Here is a 22,181-nt window from a genome sequence, read left to right on the forward strand (position 1 = left end):
TACATATGCGACAAATACCAGTGTACCCAACTATATAAAACAAATATTAAGAGGCATGAAAAATCAAATCAGCCTTATTAAAATTGTATTGGGGGATCTTAATACCCCCGTCACAAAAAGACAGATCAATTAGACAAAAAATCAACAATGAAATAGTAGAACTGAACCAAACTTTAATGAATGGACTTAGCAGATGTCTACAGTGTTCTACCCTACAACATCAGAATACACATTCTTCTCAGCTGCACATAAAACGTTCTCCAAAACAGACCACTTACTAGTTCATAGAACATGCTTAAGTAAATGCAAAGGAACTGAAATGATCCCATGCATACTATCAGACCATAGTGCAGTGAAATTGGAAATCAATGGCAAAAGAAACCACAAGAACTTCTTAAACACATGGAAATTAAATAGCATCCTCCTGAACAACCAATGGGTCACAGATGAAATTAAAGAATTAGATAGTTTCTACAATTAAATCTTAACGACAATACAACATACCAGAACTTTCAGATACAACGAAAGCAGTCCTAACAGGGAACTTTCTAGCAGTGAATACTCACATCAGGAAAAGGAGCAAGTGCAAATAAATAACTTAATAGTGAACCTCAAACTTCTAGAAAAAAGGGCAGGCTAAACCAAAAGCTTGTAGGAGGGTGTCTTGGTTATTTTTCTCTCATTGCTGGGACAAAATACCTGATGCACAAAATTAAGGAAGGAAAGGTTTATTTAGCTTACCGTTTGTGGAGGTTTCAGTTCACACCTGCCTGGCTCCATGGCAGAGTGGCACATGGCAGAGGGCAACAGCTCATGGCGGCAGAAAAACAGCAAAAGCAGTAAGAGCAAAAGGGAGGAGAAGCGGCACAGGGAAGAGCAAACCTCTTTCCCTCCCTTATATTATATGTAAACTACCCACCCCAGTATAGCACTTACACCCATAAATCTATCATAAACTCTAGAAGCCTGTCCCATGACTACATAAGGCTTTTGGGGGACACCCAGACACAGACCATAACAGAGTGGGGAAATTATGAAGAGCAGAGCAGAAATTAACATGTTGGAGACTAAGAAAGCAATAGAAAGAATCAATGAATTGAAGCATTGGTTCTTTGAAAGATTAAATAAAATCAACAAACCCTTATCAAACTTTATCAAAAAAGGAAAAAAACCACTCATAATCCATGCAAGTAGGAATGAAGAAAGTGAAATCACAATGGACCCTGCAGAAATCCAGAAGACCATCTGTACTTACTTCAAGAACTTGTATTCTAATGAGATGGAAAACTCAGAAGAAACAGATAGATATATATGAATTAGATACATATGAATTACCAAAGCTGAATCAGGAAGATATAAAAATCCTAAATTAACCAGTATCAATCAATGAAATAAAAAATGTAATTAAAAACCTACCAACAAAGAAAAGCCCAGGCCCTGATGGATTCATTGTTGAATTGTGTAAGAAATTTAGAAAAGATCTAATATCACTACTTATCAAACTCTTTAACAAAATTGAAAGGGAAGTAATACTCCCAATTTTTTTCCTCAAAGCAAACATTACTCTGATACCAAAACCAGAAGGACCCAACTAAGAAAGAGAATTACAGGCCAATCTCCCTAATGAACATGGATGCAAAAATCCTCAATCAGATACTGGAAAACGGAATACAGCAAATCACCAAGAAGATTATATAAGTGAGGTTCATCCCAGGGATGTAGTGATGATTTCAAATACGTAAATCAATAAATGTAACATACCATATTAACAGAGCCAAGGACAAAAATTGTATGATCATCTCCATAGATGCAGAAAAAGCTTTTGACAAAGTCCAGCACCCATTCATGATAAAAATCCTACAGAAAATTGGAATAGATGAAACTTATCTCAATCTGATAAAAGCCGTCTATGACAAACCAACAGCCAACATCATCCTAAATGGACAAAAACTGAAAGCTTTCTCTCTAAAATCAGGAACAAGACGAGGATGTCCACATCTCCATTCTTGTTCAGTGTAGTCCTGGAAAATTCAGCCAGAGCAATTAGACAAGAGAAAGAAATAAAAGGAATAATGATAGGAAAGCAAAAAGTTAAATTATCATTATTTACAGATGACATGATACTCTGCATGGAATACCCCAAAATCTCCACTAAAAATTGGTAAATTTAATAAGCAAATTCAATAGCATAGCTGGATACAACACTCAAAAATCAACAGCCTTCCTGTACATGAATAACAAAGTCATAGAAAGAAATTAGGGAAACAACACCTTTCACGGTAGCATCCACAAAAATGAAGTACCTAGGAATTGACAATGAAAAATGTAAAATACCTCTACATTGAAAAGTACAGTACTCTGAGAAAGGAGATTGAAGAGGATACCAGAAAATGGAACAATATCCCTTGCTTTTTCATAGGAAGAACCAATACAGTGAAAATGGCCATACTTCCAAAACTGTTGTATAGATTTAATGCAATTCTGATCAAAATTCCAATAGTGTATCTAACAGAGCTAGAGAAAACAATCCTAAAATTCATTTAGAACCAGAAGAGACCTATAGTAGCAAAGGCAATTCTGGGCAACACAGGCAAAGTGGGAGGCACAATCCTTGACTTGAAATTATACTACAAAGCTATTGTGATAAAAACAGCAAAAAACCAAACCAAACCAAAACAAAAACAGACCCAAAGATCAATGGAACAGATTAGAAGATGCAGAAACAACCCCAGGCATAGTGAGCCACCTTATCTTTGACAAAGGTGCCAAACCATTCATTGGAAGAAAGATAGCCTCTTTAATAAATGGCACTGGAAAAACTGGCTCTGCAGGTACCAAAGACTAAAACTGGACCCACATCTTTCACCATGCACTAAACTAAATTCGAAATGGATCAAAGATCTAAATATTAAAATAGAAACAGTAAATCTGCTGGAAGACAGAATAGGTAAAACTCATGAAGACATTGGTGCAGGCAAAGATTTTATGAATAAAACCCCAATCACACAGGAACTATCACGAAGAATCAACAACTGGGAACTCATCTTATTGAAAAGCTTTTGCACAGCAAGAGACATGACCAACAGAGTGAAAAGACAACCCACAATGTGGGACAAATGTTTGCCAGCTGTTCTTCAGACAAAAAATTACTATTGAGAACATATAAAGAGCACACAAAAAATCAGACCTCCCAAATTTAAAGACCCAACCCCAAAATGAGCATCTAAGATGAATACACACTTCTCAGGTGAAGAAATCAAACAAATAAAAAAAAAGCAAATAAATACATGAAAAAAAGTTCAACATCACTGGTCATTTCAGAGTTGCAAATTAAAATGACACTGAGATTCCATCTTACCCTCGAAAGAATGGTTATCATCAAGAAATCAACTAATAACAAATGCTGGAGGGGCTGTGCGGAAAAATGAACCCTTTTCCACTGCTGTTGGGAGTGTGGACTAGTGCAACCACTGTGGAAATCAGTGTGGAGAATTCTCAAAAAGCTAGGCTTGGAGGTCCCATTTGACCCAACTATTCATCTTCTGGGGATCTTCCCAGAAGAATTAAAAACTTCGTACCATAGTGCTATGTGTGCACCCATGTTTATAGCAGCACAATTTGTAATAAGTAGATGTTGCAAACAACCCAAATGCCCATCAATCAAGGAATGGATAAAAAAGATGTGATCTTTTTATACAATGGGGTACTCCTCAGCCATAAAGAGGGAAAAACTGGAGATTTCTATAGGTACATGGATGCAACTCCAGACTGTACTCGTAAGTGAAAGAAACCAGACACACATGTGCAAACATCATATTGTCTCCCTATTGTGAGAAGCTGAAACAGTAAACAAGATTCAAAATGTACAATAGATATTGTAAAATGGGAAGAAACTTTAAAAGGAAAAAGAAACTAAGATGGGGAAATGGAGAAAAGAAGGAAGGGAAAAGCAAAAAAAAAAATGTATATATGTAATATAGTTAAGACAGTTATACTAATTTCTCTTAGTCCATTTAAAAGAAAAGTTTGTACTACTATTGTTTGGACAATTAAAGGCCGAGAGCTTGTACTATGAGTAACCAATTTAAAGATAACAATATGTAATGTGTTAACCATTGTTACCCTATTAACTTGTTTTGAAATTTTTTCTCTTAAAAAAAAAAAAACCCTCCTGAAAAATATATATACAGAGTCTGCCAAAAAATAAATACACACTTGAGGAAAAGAAAAATAGAACCTTTTTTTCAGTAGCTGGTGTTACCCTCATTTGGGGGACCCTAGAAAATGTAGTACGTCATAGAAAACCCACTATAGTGCTGGCCCTTAGAGAAGAACTTGAGAATGCACATGCAGTGATACCAATGACCAAGGTTACTCAAGCAGAAGTTTGCTGTACTAACAAATGTCTGAAAGCTAATGGCCACCACTTTGAACACCTCTTGTTATTGTAGAGGCCAAAGGTAACTTGTATTAATCTCATGATGTCTCAATAAATTCAGCATTAAAATATTTATACAAGTTTTTCTTTTCCTGAAGTATGTGTACATTTCTTTGATGGGCTCTTCATATTTAAAAAATCCCTTACTTTGCAGGTTAGAGAAATCCTTGTATTCTCTATCAATGTCATATGCCAGAGGAAATGCAGATGGTTTAATTATAAAGGGTTGATAATCTTGAATCTTCAATAACTTTTGTATTATAGTATTATCATCCCTGTAATCCTTATCTTTGCCAAATTTCTCCTCCCATTAGTAACAGAATCTGATGTTCTACATCCTTTTCATTTTCTGAATTAAACTTTAATTGTTTCAAGAGATAGACTATTCAGTCCACAGAGACTAAGGGTCCTGATCTGTATAAGTCTCATAAAAACTTCGGATGATTTCATTAATCTTTTTCTTCCTACTGTCAGTTCCCTAGAAAGCTTTATTCAGCCAGACAACATTTCTCAGACCTGCCATTAATCTTCCCCCACCACACTATTTTCTTGCTTTCTCAGCATTCTCTGAGCAAACATTTTCAAGCCCAATAAAATACAAATGTGTTCTTGCTACCAACTGAATGCCCAGAAAGTGGGTTCAAATTCAGTTTTTTTTCAGCGAGAACAGCCCTGAGAAAATGTATTTTTGTATAGGTAGAACTGGTATTAACACCTTTAATAAAGACTGAATTCAATTATGAATAATCCAAGGGATCACTACTCTATATTTCTCATCTTATTTACTTAATTTAGGCCCCAGAATTCAAATTCTTTTTGCCCAGAATCAGGTCACAATGCAGGGTAAAATCAGGCTAGGTTCAGCTAACCTCTTTACCAGTATGGTGATCAAACAGTAGATAGCACGTACTAATTGTCCTCTAAATTTTCCGTTTGAACTAAAAAGTTGGTTTGGAAATAAAATTACTTTCATTAACATTTAATGAGATTTGGAAGACATGAGCCTTCTACTGTATTGACCTTCTATATCAAGTAACAAGTGAATGGTAAATTATTACAATAATTAGATGAAATAGTTGCTTATTAACCAAAGATTCAAGGCCATCTTCTTGTAATAGGAATGCAAATATAATAATTTAAAAACATTTCTGCTATGTTATACTGGAATGAAAAATAAAGTCTTTAACAAGGTTAATAATAATTCTCAAATGTGCTAATGACATAGAACTTCATTTTAAAGGTATAACAGATATAAAACAGTATTAATTTGTTTCTGAGTGCATTCCTTGCTCCTTCTTTCCAGTTAATCTGAAATTCTACTTAGTCAAATGTTACTCATTAGGAATAGAAATTGAAGAAAAGTATAGTAAACATTTCTACTCAGTTCATTCATAATAGGTTATTGTTTTTCTTGTTATCAAATGACTAATTCATTAGAAACATAAACAACTCTTAAAATATCAATTACATAATACTGTAACTTGCACTAAAGAAAACAATTTCAAACCTACCAATCAACAACCACAAAACTCCAATAGACTTAGGTAACCATGTGAGAATGTACCAAATACAAGACACTTCAGCATGTATTGCAGCCTTGAGCCAAAGAAGGATTTGCATTGCTCTTTAAGCAAATAGAAACATATGTCCTGCTACATGGCCAAATTTCTCAATGTACAATCCATTTTTAAAAACAATTTTGTTGCCAGTCCAACCACACATTCAACTGCTGACCTTTATAAAGAATAATTCAAAAGGCAAAGAAATTTGTTTCTTTTCTTGGGATATGTTCATTAAAATAGCTGAATAGTTCTTTCTTTACTAAGAGTATTTTGATATGGTTTGCTTTTCTAATACTTTGCAACCACAAGCAACCTTTGCACCGTTCTCTAGGAAGCTTGAAGAAAATATTTTTGTTAATGCTTATTTTATATCAAGTAAATGAAAGGAAGGAGGTACCAAGGATTCTTGTCCTGACCACACTACTTACTTACAATGTGACTTCTCAAACCACTTGTTATTATAGAATTTGTTATTACAGAATTTGAGCTACAAAGGACCTCATAAAGCACTTCATTTTTCAAATAAGAAGACAAGGAACCATGAAACTTAACCACCTTGCCTAAATTCACATAAACAGTAAGAATTGTGGATATAGGGAGGACTCAAGTAAATCTCTGGATACTCAAGATTACTGTTTCAAGTAATGAGCACATTTCTAAAAATGTCAATTGTAAACAAAGCAAAGCAAAGCAAAACAAAACAGGTAACCACAAGCATTTGTAATCCTGCTGATATAGCAGCATGATTATATGTGTTTCTTAAAATGCAATTTCTAAAAATGGTAAGAAAAAATATTAAGTGTTCAACTAATATGAGACAGCCTATTTTGTTGAAGATAATGCAATATTCTATCTCTATGATTTATCTTAATACAGGGCTGTAGAAGAACTTACTAAGCAGTTTTAACTTATGGCTATGGCATCTTGATATAATTTTTTTATTTCTTCTTGATTATATACTAATTACAATGTGGTTTCTTTAAAACTTTTTAATGCTTATTGATCTAAGAATTTACAGGGTGGCCACTGCATCTGTTTTGGTCCGGGAGACTTACATGTCAAGTGGCTGATACATAAAACCCTAAAAGAGAAAATTCACCTGCTGCAACAAGCAGATGTCTGGGTTGGCTGATGGAAAGGGAATGTAGGAGCTTATCCTCTATTCAGTTATCACCTTGGAACATCTAGACACTGGGAGAGACACACACATGTGTCTCTAAAAACATCTATGCAATGACATCGATCTAAAAGGTAGACAAAAATTAGGCCAGTGAATTATTTGAATGAGACTGATTCAAGTCCTAGTACTTCTTTCCCTACTGAAATACCATACTTTTGAATTAAATTTAATTACAGACTTAGGTGGCATTTTTCTGTTGATACTATCCAACAGCTGGAACAGCTAGGCTCAATGTTTTCCCACTGTTTTTGTTTTCTCTTCAATTTTATTTTCTTAAACCTTATGCTACAGGTTTGACTTTCATTAATCTAGCCCGACAAGACTTCCCTGAGGTCATGTGAACATTAGGGAATTAAAGTTTCTACTTGGTTCTTCAGCTTCCTTCATAGCCCGAAAAGACAAACATAAAAAGTCTGTATTACAAAAAAACAAAAAACAAAAAACTCTGTATTACAAGTGAATTATACATACCACTGCTATAGTTATAGTAGACCCACTGTCCATTCTTGGGCTTTGGAAGTGACATTGGTGTCTCTTCAGCAGGAAGGCTGTAGAATCGGCACTCAATGAACAGCCGTTGGATGGTGTCATCCATTGTGATTCGAGAATCATTAAGTTTCAGAGCTATGATTTCAATCCGAATTTTCTCTGCTGGCTGTTTAAAGAGCAAACACCAAAAAACAACAAAGAAACAAAACGATCAAACAAAAAAGCCTTTATTCTTTTCCACTATCAATGTAGAATAAAAAATAGAAGCCAATGGCTTTCTTTCCTGAAATGTAGTGTACACTATTATATGTTAAATATGACAGACTATTCAGCACAGGGAGACAATGAGATGCTAATGCCCCAGGGTTTGAAGTTAACAGTGTCATGCAATAGTTTCCTGATTTACATTTGAGGCTATAAATACTCCACTAGTGGTCTATCAGGAGTCAAGGTTATGAGATCTTCATCTCAGATAGCCTTCAGAATGACAAGTATCACTTGGCCTTATTTCAAACTATGTAGTGAAGTATATATTTATCACTGCTTTTATTTAATCTATAGTACCTGAGAAAGTTTCAATTATCTAGAGATCAAAGCCTGTTGAATGCATTATGGCTATTATGCTAATAGTATATGTAGCTATATGAATCTCTATTAACTAGAGTAGAAACTACAGCTCATTCTCATATGTTCTGCCACAACATATTTTATGCAATACATAATGCATTTTCAGGCAAAAGAAGCAAAATTTTAGATCTAATAACACATATAGTCTCTTACAACTGACTTTTATTTTGCATTTACAGAATTAACAACTAAAATGATATTTAATTTGCACTTCCATTCTGTTTAATAGCTGGGTGCCACAGACATTATTGTGCATCACAAATGTTTCCTTGAGTACTGATTTCCAATAAGAGACTGATTTAAAAATCAGATCACATCAAAATAACTCTTCATTAAATATATTTTTACAATCTAAAATTTGTTTTTTTATTATCAAAATGCCTCCTCTAAGTTCAGAGACATGCCACTGTAAATTATACAACTTCAATAATAATTAGCAAAACATAAAAATCAGACTTGTTTATATGATCTGCTTTGGGGAATTCACTGTTAAATGCACATCAGTGTGCAAATTCACCAGGATGATTATGTAGATATTTCAGAGCACACAATATAATTAATCAAATTGAAAACATAGGTAGCCTGTTGTAAAAATATCCCCATAAAGAATAATTTCCATTGCTGTCAAACCTCCTCAATATTTGATGAAGTAATTTTACCCCCTTCTTTCAAAAGACATTTTCTTTTATTATGTATTCTAAGACACTTTAACTAAAAACTCAAATCTGAATATTTCAATAAGGTTATTTTATTATTCAGTAGATTCATGGAAATTTTACTAGGTTGACAGAGAAAATTCCACACCATTCTGTCTCCACTAATACAGGTACAAGGCTGCAGCTGGCAATATTACTAGGATTAGCATAGTATGATGAAATATTTAAAGGAAAATTTTTTCTAAAACCTAATAAATCAAATGACTGCCAAATGTCATTAGAGTGATGGTCTTTGACTAGAATATGCTTTTCATATTCAAATTTGAAAAGAAAGAGATGAAAGCCTAGAAAGGTTACTCAGTTTCAACTAATAACCTCAAGCCCTCTTCATTCACGTGCATAAAAAATGAAGGTGGCTCTATTGTCTAATCTCACTTCAGAAAAGCCCTTCTCTACTTGCTGAAGACTACATGGTAAAGAAAATATGTTAAAGGATATTATTTTTTCCTTAAAAATGTATTGTAATTGTGAAAAATACTGCACACACATATATTTTATGATTTCAGTCCAAGTGAAGCACAATGCATAATTAAATCTTTTACATGACTTGGAAATTTGACAAACTTAGAGTTGTTATAACTAGGATATCTTACAAAACATTCATGCTTCTGCACAAAAGGGAGGAAAATAGCTATAAAAAAGAGATATATACTTATTTCTACCTTGTAAAGATAGAAATTTAAAGTTCTTTAATACAGAATGTGTTGAAGAGACAAATGAACTTTAGAATAATCAAGCTTACTGAAGTGGTTACTTTATTAATAATATATTGACTATACAGTCCCCATATGGAAGCTTTGATTATTGTAAAAATTAATCTAGGCCATTAAAATAAGACTATATGAAACTCTTTAAAGTTTAAAATATAATTCTAGATAAAAGTAGATCCCTGAATCCCAGCTAAAAAAACAAATAACAAAAACAAAGAGTAAAACTAAAAATACTCAAAACAACAACAAAAATGAAACATACTATATTATCTAAAGAAATAAAAGAGCTTAAAAATCTTTCTGCTGGTTTAGTTTTCTCTTTTCCTTCACATCCCTATTATTTCTATCCCATGACCTTTTCAATTCTCTGAACAATATTACTGACAAAAGTTATGTTATCATTTCTTCATTCATTTGATGCTACATGCAGCAACTTACATCCAAAAAGGAAAGCCAGCTCTGAATAAAGATTTTCCACTGCCCGTTAGCCTTTTTGCTAAGATCAAGTGAAAGAAGATATTTCAAATATTAATAATTTTGACTAATGAGACTGACACTTTATTTTTCAACATTGAAATAATTCTGGTTGTGTTTCAAAAGTTCAACTGGATCATATCTGATGATCTGAAGACTAGGAGGCACATAACTGGATAGTAGACAACTCCAACTTAACATGTCAGAAATGAATTCACTATCTTGCTGCTCCTCTCTCGCAGTCTCACTCATCCTCTGATGTTCCCCTATATCAGCTGGCGATACTGTCTTTTGGTTGATGTCACCTTTAACCAAAAGAACAGAGCCATTCTTGCTATTTCCAGTGTTTTCACACACACTATGCCCGTTTCTGTTGGCCTAATGTCTTAATTCCGAAATATCTCAACGAGTCATTGAAATGTTGAGAGCATATGGTATTTCAGACATTGTGCCAGCTGGTGGGGAAGTAAAGAAAGCAAGATATGTTTTCTCATTTATTATCTCTAGAGAAATTTCCTACAGGAGGTAACCAATACAACAGCTTTCTAGTTATTAGAAAGTGGAAACCTGATAGAATATGGAGAAACGAGAATGAGTTAACATAAAAGATAACTGGTGGATAACTGAAGCCAGGTTAATGGGTAGTATAAGGCTATCAGCTCAGTGATGCTAGTGATAGTATATTGGTTATGGTATGGGATGTGGTGTGGGATGTGGGATGGGATGTGGGATGAAGCCCACATCCAGTGAGCGGATCTACTCTTATGACTGTGAGAGGTGAGGCACTTCTATCTTTAATTTCTTGCCTGACTTCCAAGCATTCTCCTTACTGTGGTAGAATTTGCTCCTTAAAAACCAATTAGGTAACACCTTTCTGCTTGAACACTCTAGCCATTCCCTCAAACACGTGGTGTGCTGTTTATATTGCTTGGTTTTTGCATCTGTTGCTTATTGTCTGAAATCTTTTCTGTCAGACTGAATTCTGCCATCTGAGGCCCTGAACCACACATGCTCTTTATGGAAGCATTATTAATCTCCAAAAGCCAGTTACTTGGTTGTTTCCTCTGTTGGCCCCTCAATGCATTTCTCAGTCATGTTGTGCAGCATGGATCTGCTTACATATCTGCCTCTCTCCACAGACTGTGAGCTCCAGTAGGGCGGCACCATATTACCCCTCTATTTAACATCCTCCCCAGCATCAGGCACATAGTAGCTCACAATAACTATTTAGTGAAACAGGAGGCTGAATATGTTCGGTACATTATCTTTTATATATTGCCAAAACTATGTGAAGTTGCAGTTTCTAGTGCTTTATCACTTAAAAAACATGTGTCTGCTATGTTTTGGGAAGTGGGTGATTGTTAACCACTGCAAAGTATATAGAAATTTTGATGTCCTAGATTTTTTTCAGGGCCGGGGATATAGCTCAGTGGCGTAAGTACCTGCCTGGCAAGCACAAGGTCCTGAGTTCGATTTCTGGTACCAAAAAAAAAAAAAAAAAAAAAAAAAAAAAAAAGATTTTTTTCACTGAGTAAGACTATCTCAAACGGTATTGAATCTAGGCAATAGGGTACTATTATTTCAACTTTTCTGTATGTATGAAAATTTCACAATAAAAATGGAAACAAGAAAATTCAATTAGAAAATTAGAACACGTAGTAAATCCTATACTGATTTAGAAGGTAGTGATTGAAGCAGTCTTTTCAGATACATGCTTTACATATATGTTCAGAATTACCAGAGCAAAAGAACAGGTTATATCTCTAAAAGGTATTAGCATCCTTCACATGCAGCAAGTTGGCCAGATGGCAGAGGCGTTAGGATTTCCTGGTGCTGTTTCCTCTCTATGTGTGTGGACCTTTGTTACTAGGGAAGATGCTTTTTCTCAGTAGTGGGTCTTATTCACCAGTTGCCCCATAACTTTTCTAGGTAGCAAGATGTCAACATGGGCATGTAAAAAAACATATAAATTATGATTGTTTTGACTGAACATAAGTAATAGAGAGGATTCAAATAAAAACCTCAACTTAGTTTTAGTTGCCTGTGTGGATGGACACTACACATTATGTGATTGAATGATATAGAAATGTGATGACAGCCTGTATTACTCACAGAGAAAAGTAAATTATAGCACTCATGATTTTGGCTCAATTCCACTATTGCTTCCTGACTGATGCTAACTCATATTTTAGGTCATATTTTCTGGAAAATGTACTTAGGCTTACTATTGGTGAACTCAAAATTTTTGTTTTGTATCAGCTGTTTGTGCTGAATTCTTTCTCTAGTTTCAGTCATTCCGGCAGCCACACTGGAGTTGGATTGTTAAGCTTCTAAGAACTAATTCAACCTGACAGCCCTTAAATACAGTATTGCATAACTCAGAATGGCCTATGATAAAGGTTTTGCAATTTGTCTCAGTCAGTAAGATTTAGATCTAACTGACGAGATTATGGGAAGGTTTAATTTTACTCAGTTTCTGCCACAGACAAGCGTTTCTTTAATTTTTAATTCTAAGACATTTCAAACAGAAAGTACAGAACATTACTTTATGTTCAAGTACTCACGGTCTTACACAGATGTTACCATTTTGCTCAATCTGATTCAAACCTTTTTGTTGTTGAAGAAATAAAATATTTCAGATCCTGGGAAAGTCCTCAACTGTCAAGCCCTTTTCCTTCCTTTCTCATTCCCTAGAAGTAACCACTACACTGAAGTTTGCTGTATTACTCTCCAACATGCTTTTATATTTTCTAGTACATATATATATATCTCCTAAGCAACATACAGTACTCTTTATTGTTCTTAGATTTTACTTCTAGTCATCATTCTGCAATTTATTTTTTACTCAATACTGATTCTGGTATTTATAATTCAAATCCATATTAACTTGTACAGAATTCCATAGATAATCTGTAGTGCATTTGTTCATTTACCTACTGACAAATAATGAAATGTTCATAGTTTCTTGCTATGACAAATAGTGTTGCATTGGCTATCTTTAAATTTTCTTGCATATATCCCTGATTCTCTTATGAATCGGATAAGAGAAATTCAAATTGGTCTGAGAAATTCAAATTTAAAGGCTTATCAAATTAATCTCCAAAGGTGTACCAATCTACATGGAGATTATTTCTAGCACCATAAAAATTTATAAATGTGTGTGTATAAATACATACAAATAAAGCCTATCTACAGGAGGCCAATATGTAGAACTTGGTATTTTGTAACAATACAGTAAGACAAGATGGAAATAGAAGGTAATAATTTATGTCTATGTCCTTGAGTTCAAATTTTAATTATGTGAGCTCTAAAATGAGCTTAAAATATCTAATTCGTCACGATACTGGCAGAACCATATATAAATAGGGCAAAATTGCACACTGATGGGTGGCAGTTCTTATAACTTCCCTTCTTCAGGCTGGGCATGTGCAGTCATCCTAAAGACTCAAAATTGAGTCTCCTTGCCTTTGCTTATTAGCAGTCATATCCACTCTTCATTGAAGTTTTGACTGAAAAGTTTTTGGTTTTTAAAGATGATAGCTGCTTGGAAGAAATCCGAGTACACACATAGGCAATGGCTCCAGAAACTCAGACCCTAAAGGTAATAACGTTTTTAACAAATGAAACAAAGCAAGCCCAGTTTTTACCGGTGAGTAACTTATCTTTTCTAACATGTTTCCTTAAAGCACACGGAAGGGCACTGTGGAGAACAAATACTAAGTGTTGAACACTCCACTGATGGACCAAACTGGTGTGTGCTGGGGTTGAGAGCACTTGTTTTTAGAACACTGGCAAGGGTCCCCTATCCCCATGTAAATTACTGTGTCTTCAATGATCAGCAAATTATAGATGCTTGTGGGCACATATTCTAAGGCAGTGGCTTGGAACACCCGAGGGACATGACACAGTTTCATCACTGTTTTCTATGGTGGTAATGTGAAGGAAGAAGAGAATTTAAAAAAATAAACTGCACTCAACTTCAGGTGATTTTGATCTTCTACTTTCACCACCATTAAGAACAGCTGTTGTAGTACAGCGGTTCGCAATCACTGGGGGAAGCAGGAACAAAATTCTGATTAATTGATGTGGGTAGCACGTAGGCGCTGGCACTAAACGTGCTCCCTCGGCGACTCTAATGTGCAGCCAGGGGTGAGAAGGGCTGCTTTTCCCTAAAGCTCTGGTTCTCACACTTTTGCACAACCCAGATTCCTCTGATAAATCAGCTTCCATCTATTAGGGCTGGAGCAGGGCCCAAGAATTTGCATCTCTCGCAAATCCTCAAATGCTCTTGATGCTTCTGGTTTAGGGATTCTACTAAACCAAAGAAAGGCCGTGGTGCGGTGCTCCACACCTGTAATCCCACTACTTGGGAAGCTGAGCCGGGAGGATTGCTGTGAGTTTGAGGCCAGCCTGCACTACCTAGTGAGACCCCATTAAAAAAAAAAAAAAAAAAAAAAAAAAGAAAGATTATCCCACATTTACTATCCCTTTAAAGATATGTATAGATAAGCTCCCACAATATTTATATTAAACTCTTTATTTAAATAACATTTTTGTATAGCTTGTCTAGGTAATTGCTTATAACTTAATGAGCTAACTGGCTATAAAGTCTTTCTCAACTAATCAGAGCTCAGTTGCTGTGATTAAACTCTATAGTGGGTTGTCCTCTTCAGTCCAGGGTAGCTTCCTCGTCCAAATCTATGGTCTCCTACAAAATCCTAACTGAGGGCTGGCAACTTTCTTCTATAAAGAGCCAGACAGCAAATATTGTTGGTATAGCTGGTTACATAGTCTCTTTTGCAAGTACTCTGCCCTTGTCCACTGAAAGCAGCTATAGATAAAATGTAAATGTATGGGTTTGGCTGAGTTCCAGGAAAACAGGTCAAGGGCTGGTTTGGCCCATGGGCCAGTATTTGCTGACTCCTGCCCTAGAGATGTTCACTGCTAAACTGCTTGGCATTTATCCTTTCAGACTTTTTTTTGCTTATATTTTAGCTTATAATTGTTGCACCTGTATGTTTATATAAAACACGTGTATGTAATGCGTATATGAATACGCTTTTCATTTCTTTTTAAGTGGAATCACTAGTGAGGTGAAATTTCTTATCCATTAGTTTGCCAAAGTGTGACAGAAGGAAACAGGAATTTTCTCAGGCTGTTACTTACATTTTAACCAGGAGTGTTTGTAATTTGCAAAAACTGGTAGAAATCAAAGGGTCTATCAAGAGAGATTCTTTAAATAAACGTGGAAGACATTTAATGGAATATTGTACATATGTTAAAAGAAATAGAATGCTTTTATGAAAGATATTCATAGTATACTAATAAGAGACCATTAAATTGTAAAACAGTTAAAAAAGCATTATTACCCAGAGAGTAATTCGAATTTCTGGTTTTATATACTTTAACACCTATCATATAGCCTAAATTTATTCATGTAAAACATTGAGAAGAGTTTATCACCCACTGATAGGATACTATGTTTGATTCTTAAGTGATTTATAGTTTCTATACATGCATTGTGAAATTAGTGGACTGCGTTTTCCATTTTGACTTTCAACGTTTAAAAACACATTTTGCTGCACATCACTATTGCAGTCACCTGGGAACATCAGGCTATTGTTCAGGGCATCTGGTTACCAAGTGCAATCACAATTCAGTACAATTGAAGATGGCAGCTTTTACAAAACTGCTGTTAGTAGGAACAGGGAAAGAGGATGATGTAAATGTGTACTGCACAGAAATCTCCACTGCTCTTTCAGCCTGTGATTTCCCATTCTCACCTGTGGGCGAATTTTAAGAATTCTGTGAGTTGATGGCAATATATTTTGTTGTGGAAAATGAATGCATTATTTAAATTATAAAATTGGAATTAATGCAAAAGAAGGATCGTTAATGTTTTCAATGCCATGGCAACTGTAAATGTTCATTTTTTGATGTCTATTTTGAGGACCCAGAACAAGGCTTTTAATCAATGTATTATACATCAAATTGATACTGTTAACATCTGATTATTCAAATTAATAAAATATTCATAGAGAAATGTCCAAAGTTTTATATTTCTCACCCCACCCCCATTAATTATCATGCCTCGAAGCTTTTTAGTAGGAGCAGCAGTCATCAGGCTGACGGAACTTGACAGGCCAGCAAGGCCCAATTACACTTGTGCTCTGTGGGACTTTGATGTCCAGGAAATGAAGAGATAGGGGCAAATTGGGTAGCACATTATGTTAACGATTTGATTTAATCCAGCCACTAAACTTTATGTAGCCTGTTAAAAAAGATGCTAACACTAATTATACCACTTTGGAAGGGAAAGGAGGGGACAAGCATTTCATACTGAAAAAGTGAAGTTCATAAATGTTGTAAATGAAATGAAACAAAATGAAGTAATCTATGATTAATTATAGATCACAGACATGAAGAAACGAGAAAGAACCAATATGTTGAAGTCCTGGGAAATCTATGAGATTCCTTTTAAGGATCAACATTTCTAAGTTATAACTATGAGCTGTCAGATTCTGTAACACACACGCAGAAGCTGAATGACCTTAAATTGCTTACACAGTATATTAGATAATTCAAATTTCATATTATAATTGGCATAAATGGTTTTTACCTAAGATATTACTTTTATTCCTAATTTTACAACATTACAGAGCAGAGATAATTTTTAAATAGTCAGTAAAGTGGGGATAACTATAGTAGGTTCACCTAATTACTTTTAACTTTGTGTCTTTATTCTTTACACTATTGACAGCATCTGTTAAAATATAATGCAGGACTGCAAAGCTGCTAAGAACAGGAGTGTATTTCTCTTATTCAATGCTCTATTTCCAATCCTTAGAATAAGCCTTGGAACATCGCAAATAAATATCCAACCTTTTTCCTCCATTCGTTAAAATGATGCAGAGGTGACACAGTAGTCCCACCTACTTGGGAGGCTGAGGCAAGAGAATTACTTGAGCTCAGGAGTTTAAGGCAGCCTGAACAACACAGCAAAATCTTGTCTCAAAAAAATTAAAAAATACTGAAAGGCCTCAATGCTACAGACTATGCCCACCTTTCCGGCCTGTTCTCTTGGGGCTCCTCATGTGGACCGTAATGTCTCAGGCCATCCTAAAACCTTTCTGAATCCGAGAGCAATCCATGCTTTATGTTCTCTCGAGTTCGCATGAGTTTTTTTTTTTTTTTTTTTCTTTTGTTGTTCCTTTGGCCTATAAAAATACCTCCCCACTTTTCCCTGACTCCTACACATCAGAATTTGGTTCAGGTTTTACTAATTCTAGGAAATCACCCTGCTCAAGGTCCCTGAAGCTGAGTTTGGCACCCCTCCCCCAGTGCTCCCAACAGGACTCTGCTTTCCGGTCCCCTGGTGCCAGGACCAAGCCCTCACCTCAGCTGCTCAAGTCCCTCATATAAAATGGGGAATCGTTTTCACATACCCACACATATTCTACATATATTAATTTGTCTCTAGATAAATGCCATGTAAATAGTTGTTACACTGTACTGTCTAAGAAACAATAATAATAAAAATAAGTGCAAGTTCAGTTGAGATGTTACTGGGTGATGAATTTAGCAGGAACAGCTGAGGCTCCTGTGTACAATAAGCAAGAAATTGTCACTGCACACTCGCCAGCCCCTGGTAGGCAGCTCCATTTACTGAAGATCATGGGCAGCTACGCTCATGGTAAGTCTGCACCAACAAAAATACGGCATGAGCAGGAAAATGGTGCCAGGGTGACAGGGAAGCAAAAGCACTGCACACTGCACAGCACACAGCAGCAGCCCCCAGATTAATTAGGCTTTTGGAATTTAAAGGATATACACCTCAGTCCAAGTGCACCCCCTGAATCTGTAGATATGATTGACAGGAATGACTGACAGGGTGTTGAGTCATCTCAGGGGCACGCTTGTTCCAGAATTCATGCTGATCTTAATTACATGCATGAGATGTAGTGTTTATTCATAGTCCTTTATTGAGGTTTGAGTAGGATAAAGGCGACTGAAGGTCAGGGTAGGGGATCTAACATGCATGTGCGCTTGTCTAGATTATCAACAATTACCTGATGCTCCTGTTACGTAATTCTCTCTCTGAGGACAATGCAAGGAGGAATGGCACTGTGGTGCTGTTTAGAATTAAATGACTGGAAGAGAGTGACTTCCTCAGCTCCACTGTTTTTAACTGTCCTAAAGATGCAATCCTTTTGTGAATATTTTTTATGTAAGGTTGCTTGCATCTATAGCTATATGGACCTGTGGATATGGAAGGGACCTGCTGAGGCTGTTTCCTCCACAGAGTGAGTTCCTTGAGAGAAGACACTGCTTCTTTTATGTCTTCCCAGCACAGGGAATATGCACATGAATGAAAAATTGCTGAGAGGAGACATTAGGCTGAATTTTCTTAGCACATATGAGGCATTCAGTAACATGTTCTGATGTAATCTGGATCTGAAATGTCCCCCAAAGACTTGGTCTCTATAGGTCACGAGGGGGTGTGTCCTATAGGGGATATTAGGACCTCAAACCCTTCTCCTCTTTCATCTCCAATCATGAGATGAGCTTCTTTTTCCTTGTGTTCCTGCCATAATGTGTTGTTTGCGACAGGCCCGAAAGCAACAGGGCTGATACATCATGGACTAAACAGACACTAAACCAGAACTGTGAGCAAAAATAACCCTTTATCTCTGTAAGCTGATGACCTCACGTACTTTGTTACAGTAACGAGAAGCTAACCCACATACCTGCCTTCTTATAAAGACTATGTATCATTGTCCTGCGATTTTACCCCAATGTAGTTACTAAAGAGGAGACAAACTAATGAACCACAAGTATTTTTAGGCTTAAAAAAGGGTTTGTGACACAATCCAAAAAAGTTGACACCATCAATAATCAGACAAAATGACACTGTTCCTTTTAATATGATGCAATGAAAAAGACAGCATCGTTTTTGTAGTATTCTTACCAAAATCTGATTTTGAGAAAACACTAGATGAATCCAAATTGAAGGATATTCTATGATATAAATAAATGGTCTATATATTAGTATTAGGAAAGACCAAAATAAATGCCAAGGACTCATTACAGATTAATGAAGGCTAAAGGGAGATGAAAATGAAACGCAGTATGTGATCTGGATGGAATCTTAGACCAGATCAAAGTGCTATAAATGATGCTATTGAGGTAGTTGGCAAAGTTTTAATGAGAACTACACATTACTATGATACTGTAAAGTACTGTGTATGTTTGGTCTTTGTCCAGTATCTTGGCAAACAGCTATTTCCTGAAACTGGTGGGGCCTCTGGAGTGAGAAGAATGTCTTTTGCAAGCTAACAAGATGACTGATGGCTGGAGGCTCATCCCTGGAGAGATCAGGCTAAGATGAAAGGGTTGGGCTTTCAGCTCCAACCCCTAATCTCAGGGAAGGAGAAAGGGGCTGACGGTTAAGTAGATCATCAATGGCCAATGATTTAATCAATCATACCTACCTAATGAAGCTTCCATAAAAACCTCAAAGGCATGGATTGGAAAGCTCTGAGACAGCCAAATATGGGAGGTTCCCAGAGGGTGACGCACTGTACTCCTCACACACTTTGTCTTATGCATCTCTTCATCTATGTACTTTGTAGGAGCCTTCATAATAAACCAGTAAAAGTAGGTGTTTCTCTGAGTTCTGTAAGCTCCTTTTGCAAATTAACTGAACCCAAAGTGAGGGTCATGGAAACCTTAATGTGCAGCTAGTTGGATGGCTGGACAGAAGTACAGGTTAAATAATTTGGAGTTAACATTGGCATCTGAAGGGGAGGCAATCTTGTGGGACTAAGCCCTTCTTTAGCTTACAGGATCTGATGCTACTCCCTCTAGGTAGATAATGTCAAAATCAAAGTGAATTAGAGATTGCCCTGCTTGGTGTATGGGGGGAAAATCCCACATATATCTTGTCACAGCAGTGGTGTGAGTGTCTAACATTATGACATTATAGTAGAATATTGTATTATTGTTCTTAGATATACGTGGGCATGATTTCTGCAATTCTCAAATGCTTCATAGCAATTGTGTAAGAATGTGTTTATAAATAAGTACATAGGTACATGTGTATATATAAAAATGTATGAGGCACTAGAAATGGATAAGATTAATGTAGCAAAATGTTAATAATTTGTGAATCTGGGTAATGACATGTAAGAGCTCTTTGTATGACTTTTGCAGTCTTTACAGAAAAAATATTCTCCATATGGCAGAGGAGCGGGAGATCAAGACAGCTCTCCTTTCAACATCATGCCTGGTTAGAAGGGAGCTAATTTCATTTATGATCATGGTGCCAGCACCTTTAATCACCTGCTAACTGCCACAGCTCTTAATACTGCTGCGCTGGGGTTGAGTTCCTGCATGAATTTTGGAGTGGACGCCATCATTCAAACCACTGCAGGCACTATGATGATTTCCTTAGCTTTTTCCCCTCAGTGCTTACAGACAGGACATTTGGTACATATAACTTAACAGAACTAAATTTCACTTTTATTTTAAGATACTGGCCAATATATCTACTGAAATAACTTTTAAAAGTACACAGGAACTGATTAAAAGTACACAGGAGCATGAAGAACTGTTTGCTTTAAGTGGTGTTCACATTTTAAGGATAACATCTAACAAACCATTATAGGAACCCACATTTTAGACAGGAAATGAAGACTTGTATTAGACTGTAGCAAAGTAACACACATTACTTTCCCTGAAATAACAACAAAGAGCCTCAGTTTATTACAGAGAGAGGTAATATATGTGCATCAGAATTAGTTGGGTATTTTAGAGGACTAGTTGCTACTAACCATGCATCTTTGTTCTACTTTACGTAAGAGCAATGTACAACTTCACAGAGATGCTAGCAATATTGCCAACACACACATGGTTCTACTGTAGGTCTAAGGCAAGATTTCTCAACCTCTGCACCATACACATTTCGAGTTAGTTCTTATCGTGGGTTCTGCAACATGTTGAGCAGCAACTTTGATCTCTGCCCACTAGATGCCTGTAATAGTTCCTCCCAACCTGACAACTAAACATGTCCGCAGACATTGTCAAATGTCCCTGGGGCAACACAATTGAGCCTAGCTGGAATCACTGACCTCAAAGTGTATAATTTAGATTAAACATTTCCATACATTCAATGTTGATTTTAGATAATGAATAAAGTGTTCACAAAATAAAATTAGGTATTGCATTGTCTCCTGGTATCTACTAAAGGATAAAATTCAAACTGTTTGGCCTGCTGTATTGTAACTGAGGTCTTCTATTCCTTCCTATTGAAAGGTTGCTCTCCTTACTGCATTCTGGACTTCTGAAGCACATAATACACATTCCCTTCTTATATGAGAAACGTATGAGACTTTGTCCATATCTCTGACATGTCGCAGTTATACCAGGACATGCCTTTTTGTGTTTAACTTAATGAATGGTGCACACTGGATAAAGATGTGGCTACTTACATCTCTCTCCTTGCTGCTGGTTATTTTTGCATGAATATCTTTGGGCAATAAGCATACAGAGAAATTCAGCCCAAAATTATTAAAAGGAGAAAAGAAGCACATGAGAAAGGGAAGGAAATGGGCAGGCCAGCTCCTGCATATATCTTCCATGATGTCTCATTAAAAAAAAAAAAAATCACTCCAGATTTTTTCTTTACCCTGAATTCTCTTAATTAGTAAATAATAGTAAGCCAGGTCATTTTTTCTCTCAAGATCTATTTTATTTTACTAATCTGGAAAGATGAGGATGGGACAGATATTAGCTAAATATTCTTTAGCTCAAATAATGTTAATATGATACTAATTACTGATATTCTAGGTATAGCAAGACCTATGAGTGCTGATTGTAGATTGACAATATAACTACATCCCTGGATATCTCGTTATAGACCTCTAGCCTGATTCAGTATGTCATTTCTCATATTCTTTTGTTCAAAAAGCTAAACCAAACAGTAAC

General features: G+C 35.9%; 1 protein-coding gene across 4 annotated transcripts in view; it reads right to left on the reverse strand.

Moving 5' to 3' along the window:
• The window catches only part of Rpgrip1l (RPGRIP1-like), a 102,478-nt gene that overhangs the window by 17,314 nt on the left and 62,983 nt on the right, over nt 1-22,181 (reverse strand). For all 4 annotated transcript variants that reach the window (XM_005388309.2, XM_005388310.2, XM_013516223.1 and 1 more), the window contains exon 23: nt 7,652-7,835. In XM_005388309.2, the coding sequence (XP_005388366.1) occupies nt 7,652-7,835 (184 nt within the window). The remainder of the gene's footprint in view (nt 1-7,651; nt 7,836-22,181) is intronic.

This window comes from Chinchilla lanigera, unplaced genomic scaffold, assembly GCF_000276665.1.
Source record: "Chinchilla lanigera isolate Chin_1 unplaced genomic scaffold, ChiLan1.0 scaffold00032, whole genome shotgun sequence".
NCBI classification, from domain to species: domain Eukaryota; kingdom Metazoa; phylum Chordata; class Mammalia; order Rodentia; family Chinchillidae; genus Chinchilla; species Chinchilla lanigera.